This window comes from Fukomys damarensis, unplaced genomic scaffold (genome assembly GCF_012274545.1).
Source record: "Fukomys damarensis isolate Sample0158 unplaced genomic scaffold, DMR_v1.0_HiC HiC_scaffold_33, whole genome shotgun sequence".
NCBI lineage: Eukaryota > Metazoa > Chordata > Mammalia > Rodentia > Bathyergidae > Fukomys > Fukomys damarensis.
The window spans coordinates 55057543-55064637 of NW_022900945.1; the positions used below are offsets into that span (position 1 = coordinate 55057543).

General features: G+C 55.0%; 1 protein-coding gene across 1 annotated transcript in view; it reads right to left on the reverse strand.

Moving 5' to 3' along the window:
• The window catches only part of Lmna (lamin A/C), a 12502-nt gene extending 8811 nt beyond the window's left edge, over positions 1-3691 (reverse strand). The window contains exon 1 of the mRNA XM_033758412.1: positions 3669-3691. Coding sequence (XP_033614303.1) covers positions 3669-3679 — 11 coding nt within the window. The 5' untranslated portion in view covers positions 3680-3691. The remainder of the gene's footprint in view (positions 1-3668) is intronic.
• Positions 3692-7095: the final 3404 nt, after the last annotated feature.

Genomic DNA, 7095 nt, shown 5'->3' on the forward strand with positions numbered 1-7095 from the left:
GGTGGGGGATCTTCTCCCTGTCCTCGCTGCGCAGGATGGGGTCTCCTGCCGCCACCCTACCCGGGTCGTCTGCACCACCTTCCCCTCCCTTTTCTCCTTAGCCTCACCGTCAGTTCCCATTGTATGTGCTGCACATGTAGGTGTGTTCTGGGGCACTTTGCACGGAGCTAAATCCTCAATCCTTTTTATTTTTATTTCACTTATTTTTACTTTGAGAGGGTCATCGCTTCTCGGCCTTTTGGCTAAGATCAAGTGTACTTTGAGAGGGTCTCTGAGTCCCAGACATGCCCAGGCTGGGCTTGAATGCGCAATTAGCTTTCCAGGGCACTGGGATTATACGTATAGTATGTGCCACCATGGCCCGCAGAAAGCCCCCCCCCTTTTTTTGAAATCCTACTGTTTTTAAAATTGCATCACTAGGCGTGGTGGCACATGCCTGTAATTCCAGCACTTGAGAGGCTGAGGCAGGAGGATTGCTTCAAGGCCAGACTGAACTACACAGTGACAACAGCCTATCTCAAATATCCAAACAGCCAGGTGTGGTGGCGCACACCTGTAATCCCAGTCCTCAGGAGGCCGAAGTAGGGGAATCATTGTGAGTTTGAGGCCAGCATGGATTACATAGGCAAGCGTCAGCATGCATTACAAAATGAGACCCTGTCTAAAAAAAAGAATTAAAAAACACAAATACAGTAAATAAATAGTATTCATACGTAGGAATGATCTGTATAGTGTACATTCAGCACAGCAAGCTTTATTTTTTTTTAATTTATTTTTTTTTGGTACTGGGAATCAAACTCGGGTACTGGCGCTTGCAAAGCAGGCACTGGAACCTCTGAACTAAATTCCCAGCCCAAAGCTTTATATATTCGATCCACCCCTCTGTCTGATCCAGGAATCCTCCCATGGCAGAACTGTATCCTCCCTCCCTTGACCTTTCCTCCACACCTGACGGGCTCCACCCAGCCCAGCCCTGCTGGTTTCGCTGGTGTACACCCCCAGGAGCTGGGGCCTTCCCCACCCCTATGGCCTCGGAATGCCACACTAGGCAGCTCAGAGGCTCAGGGTTTCCACTGGGATCTTCTCCTGCACTTTTATAGGTGGGGAAACCGGGGCCTGGAGAAGGGCAGCTGGGTGCTAAAAATCTGCTTGCCAGGTCACCTGAGAACGCTCACGGCAGACAGGGACAAAACATAAGTGGCATGATGGGGCTGGGCGGCTCAGTGTAGCATGTGCTCAGCACGTGTGAGGCCTGTGTTCCGTCCTCAGAACCATGGAGGTGATGGAGGTAAAGGGAAGAAAACAGCCTGCCGCAGGCGGGCAGATGCTGGACATACGCGGCCCTCTGCTTCCACATCCTGGCCGCCCTCACAGGCGCCCACAGCAGTGTGCAGCCACACCCCACCATTTGGCTGTGCTCTGCAGAATGTGGGCAGCGGGGCCCTCACTGTGGCATTTAAGGCATGGGACGCTCCGGAAAGGAGACCTTGAAAAGAGGAAGTGAGGGCAGCAGGTGTCCCAGGGACTTACAGGCCCGGGTCTGGAAGTCACACGGAGGTGCGGTGGGCTGGACCTCCCAACCTCCCCACCCAGACGCATGTGCCCACAGCTGGCGGGGCCCAGCTTTTGCACCCTTCTCTTGGGCGTGACGACTGCCAAACATGGCCCTCCAGAAGGGCCAGGCTCCCAGCTGTCTTCCCTCAACACAAAGCCAGGCCTTCTTTCCAGGAGGAGAGGGACTGGGGCAGGGGGCAGGAGTGCTGAGGACCGGGCCTGCTGACATGTTGAGACACAACTCCAGCAGAGCCTGGGGGCCTGGCAGGGGGCCAGGCCTGAGTCACAGCTGCTGGGTGTATCAACGTGGCATTGTACAAAGAAGCTGGGGCCAGCGGCCAGGGCATGGAGTCCTGGACACCAGGAGTCTGCCTGCCTCACTAACTGTCCTCACAAAGTCCCCTGCCAAACTCCACTTTCGGTCTTCCTGGTCTGTTTTTCTAGAAGGCATTCCTGTCATAAAATGCAGGGGTGTGGCCTGGGGACAGACCGGGAGAAATAGGGGCAGGGAGGCCGGAAGGCTGGTCTAGGAGGGATGGAGGCCACGGGCCCCAGGGTGGGGCACTGAGGATCCTCACAAGGAGGGGACTTGGCAGTCCCGTCTGGAGTCATCAGCTCTCCGCATGGAGACCCACAGTTATTAACCCTGACAGCACAGGGAGAAGGTAGGAGCCGCACCCCAGCGTCAGGCGAGGAAGTGGGGGAGGATCTAGGACTTCTGGCCCCACCGCATTCCTGGGAAGGTGCAGTGCTGGCCCCCGGCCGGCAGGGGGCGGCAGCGCCGGAGCTTCTTCCGCCGCCAGAGCCCTCTCTACGGCCCGGACCCCTTGGCCCCCGGCAGGCGGCGAGGAGCCTCAGCTTCCCAGAGGCAGCGCTCGGGGCTTGGCCCCACCAGTGAGCCGGGAGGTGGTCAAGGAAAAGCCAGTGCCCCTCCCGTCCTCACAGCCCGCCGTACTCTGCCCTCGCGGTGACTTAGCTCCCGCGGACCCGGGATCGCGGCCAGGCTGGTTCCAGGCGTCCTGTCCACAGCCAGCCGCGGGTGGGCACGGCCCTCTGCCCACACCGTGCCCTCCTGAGGGGCGAGGCAGCGTCGCCAAAGCGGACCACACTCTCAGGAGACGGGCGCGAGCGTCTCCATTCCACTGCCGGTTGGAAGTGTTTCTATCGAGAATAGGCCGGCTATTAATTATATTCACATTGATTACATCTGACTTGCCTACTAACAGCTTGGTTTTTGTTGTTTTTGTTTACAGCTTGGTATTTTAAAGGACCGTTTTCTCACTTGATGGGTCACTGTACACTTTGAAACCCAAGGGCTCTCTTCTAACCCCTTCTTTCACAGCTGAGGAACTCTGGAGAGCGGAGATGACTAGCTCAAGGTCACACAGCAATTTAGGAGCAGGGCTAAGCCTACAAGGACAGACGCGGAGGGCCAGGGCTGTCTCCCCGTCTCCCACACTGCCTGTCCCTACAGTCTGGGCCTCCCAGGAGCCAGACTTGGCCCTGCTGCTGCAGCTGCTAGAGGTAGTGAGGGGCTGGGAGGGAGGCAGGGGTGCAGAGGGCACAGTTGGTAGGGGAAAGGAATCGTCTACCAGTTGTCTCCCCAGCTGTCCCTGGCTTCAGCTCTGACCCTGAGCTACTGACTGAGACTAGGAGAGGGACAGAGGGCACACCCCACGCAAGAGGAAGTCTTAAGGCTCCTCAGGCCAGGGGCAGGGGCAGGGGCAGGCACTCAGGAGCCTGGTGAGGAATGACCGCATTTCCCTCGGGCTCCTTAAGTACTCCTCAGCCCCAGGTTGAGTTGTACCTTCTGTCCTTCTCAAGCAGAATGTGGACAGGAAGGGGCAGTTCAGAGAAGTAACAGCGGGATAAGGGCCAGGGCCCAGCACCCTTGAATATTCCATCCCCAGACTCCTTGCAATCCAGGTGGGCAATTCTCACGTCAAGTCCCAGGACCATCCCAAGACCCACGAATCACCGGGCTCCCCAAACTCTGACTGTCTCATGTGTGCCCTGGTGGGATCCTGGTCTTTCCAGCTGCAGGCTAGGGCAAGGGTTAACAGGCCCAGGCGGAGAGCAGAGCACAGGAGTGAGCCTTAGTTTCCCCTCCTCACCTGACCATCATCCTGTCCCTAAGGGTAGAGAAGTGAGGGTCAATGACAGGAGTAGCCAACTGAAGCCGGTCATGGGGACACACACCTGTGATCCAGGCACTGTGGAGCCTGAGGCAGGAGGAGCATGAGTTTGAGGCCAGCCTGGACAACAGAGTGAGGAGACCCTGTCTCACCAAAACCAAGAAAGGAGAGAGAAAAAAAGAAGAGTAATTCAACAGGAAGTGGGCCAAGCTCAATTCCTGACCTATCACCCCGGGCTATTTGACATGGGACAGGCTTCTGACTCTCGATGACCTCTGTTCTCTCTCTCTCTCTCTCTGGTACTGGGGATCAAACTGAGGACCTTGCACTTGCCAGGCAAGCACCATGCCACTGAGCTACATCTCCAGGCCCTGCTCTTGTGTCGATAGGAGCGTGCACCTCCCTGCCTGTCCACACCAGGGCCACAAAAGGCAGGCAATCCAGGAAGTCATCGAGCACACAGACTTGACAGAAGGAAGAGGCGCTTCTGCTTTGTGGGCCTGGGATCTCCCCCTTTCTGACTCAGCCTTCCCCAGACAGGCCCTGGCATTGTGCTTAAGCCCACTTTGCATTCTGGTTGCCTGTGCAGCGCCCGCCCCCAGCCCTGCTTCCAGAAATCACCAGGGGCTCCACAGAAGGAAAAGACCCCAGGATGCCATGGAGAGGGGTAGAAGATGCGGACATTCAAGCCCCCATCTGCTGTCCCCACCCTGTCTCCCCGTCTCTTGTAAAGGCACCCTGGGCTGGGACGGGGACAGCATCTGAGTCACCCGCCCAGCTGTCTTCCTGGGGTGGGGCCTGATCCCAAGCCTGGATCCCAGGTGCCTGCAACCTTCCCATTCTCCCACTTAGTGTTGAGAGGGATGGTTTTCAGTGCCTGAAACCCAGCGCAACAAGGAGGAGAACCCCTGGGTGTGGCCAAGATATCCAGGCTGGGCCAAGGACTGCCACAAGGCCTCACAGGCAGCTCTGCATCTCAGCTCCACTCCTGGCCCTGAACTCTGAGCTCTAATTAAACTTTAAACCAGGCAATACCTCCTTTCCCGGTTTGGTAGTGGGGGTTGAGACACCCCAGTCTGAGTTCCCTTGGTCTCCACCCCACTGTCCACCAGCCAACACGGGATCCAAGTGTGTAAACCTCCCCCACCTCCCGGAAGCCCAGCCTCCCACTTAGGATCAGTGGGAGAGAAGAGGCAGGTGGCTAAATATAACAAGCACACACCCCACCCCCTCCCCACGTGCGAGCACACTGGCTAGGCGTCCTGGCCTGGACAGCTGCGCCATGAGGCCGAGGAGACAGACTGGCGTGGCCAGGTGAGCAAGCAGCTACAGACCCCCTGGCCTAGTCCCCGAGCAATGTTTTCCCTAGATCTGCGAATGGGCTAATGGTGCCCTTCATAGGGCTGTCAGGGAACTTGGTTAACCAAGGGGACTAGTTTAAAGCACTAATTCACTTGCTTATTCACTGGGCCTGCCCTGGCTTACTTCCTATCTGTCTTGCTAAATTGTTCACATTTCTAATGGAAATGTCAAACAATCTCTTTAGTGAGCATAAAGTTTGAATGCCAGACACACAAGAGGCTGAGGCAGGAAGATTGCAAGTTTGAGGCCAGCCTGAGCAACTCAGTAAGACCTTGTTTACAAAAAATTTAAAAAGGGTTGGGGATTTGGCCCAAGGGCCTGAGTTCCATCCCCAGACCTAAATAAATAAATAAATAATAAAGAAAAGCCAGAAACACACACCTGTAATCACAGCACTCTAGTTTGAACCCAGCCTGGGCAATTTAGCAACTTAGTGACACTCTGTATCAAAATGAAATCCTGGCTAGGGATACACAGTTCAGTGCTAGTGTTTACTTTCTTTCTTTCTTTCTTTCTTTCTTTCTTTTTTTTTTTTTTTTTTTTTTTCTTTCTTTCTTTCTTTCTTTCTTTCTTTCTTTCTTTCTTTCTTTCTTTCTTTCTTTCTTTCTTTCTTTCTTTCTTTCTTTCTTTCTTTCTTTCTTTCTTTCTTTCTTTCTTTCTTTCTTTCTTTCTTTCTTTCTTTCTTTCTTTCTTTCTTTCTTTCTTTCTTTCTTTCTTTCTTTCTTTCTTTCTTTCTTTCTTTCTTTCTTTCTTTCTTTCTTTCTTTCTTTCTTTTTTTTTTTTTTTGAGACAGGGTCTCACTATGCAGTCAGGGCTGCCCTGGAACTCACTGTATAGCCCCGGCTTGTCTCAAACTCACAGCGATCCTCCTGCCTCAGCCTCCTGGCTGCTGGGGCTACAGGTGTGCGCCACCACCCCGGGTCTAGTGTTTCCTTCAATCCCTAGTACAGGGATGGGGATTTAGCTCAGTGGTTCCTCCGCCTGACTGGCAAGTGCAAGATCCTGAGTTGGTTCTCCAGTATCAAAAACAAAAACAACACAAAACAATCCCTACTCCAAAAAAGGAAAAGAGAAAGGAAGAACCTAAGTCTACATAACTTGCATTCACATCTGAAGTCGGCCGTGCCTATGAAGGGTAAGAAGTAGGGTACAGAAGGTTCTGGGAAGAGCAAGAGTTAGGAGCAGATAAAAGCCTCGGGCCACTTAGGGATCTGCGGCCCTCTGGGGCCCACAAAGAAAAGGGAACAAGGAGGGGAAAACCGAGTCACTGGGCTAAGGACGGAAGGGCCTAAACTTCCAGGCTCCCAAAGGCCATTTTAGAAAAGAAGGTGGAGTCAAGCAGGGTGGGGCAGGGTGGGGCAGGGATGGGTGTAGTGGGAGTGGCCTGGAGCTTCCAACGGCTGGATTTCAAAAATGTCATTGTATTCCAGCAGTTTAATAAGGCAAAGATCTAGGCATCATCGGAGAGGATGGGCCAGAGCAAAGACTGCCAGGGTTTGGCTGGGAAAGGAAAGTGGAGGGAGAGAAGGGCAGAGCCCCTGACCCCGGAGAACACCAGGCAGAGGGCCAGGAGGAGGGGGTGCCCAGACCTGGCCCTAACACAACTTCCTGGGCCCAGCCTCTGCCCGTCTGGACTCCTCCCTCACTTGCATTCCTGGGCCAGGCAGGCCTAGGGCTGTGGGATCTGCGGGGGAGCAAACTCCTGGAGCTGTTCTGGGGGGCCTGACCAAAGCCAAGAGAGGCCCCAGACACGGGAGTGCGAGCAGAGCTGCCCACGCTTAGGAGGAACCCAGGAAAGATCGTATCAAGGTCCGGAGAGGACGACAGGGGCCACCCTGCCTCGGTGACCTCTCTTCGCCCCTGGACAGATGCCAGCGCTCTGCCCCGGTGGGTGTCGCATCAGAACCAGCCCGAAGCTGGCACGGTGCCAGGCCCGAGGAAAGTTCCAACAGGAAGGACCCTTTTCCTATTCCCATGTGTCCCGGGCGCCCAGAGTTCAGAGACCCGGCAGGGCCAGTTCTGAGTTGCTCAAGCCTGTGCCGGG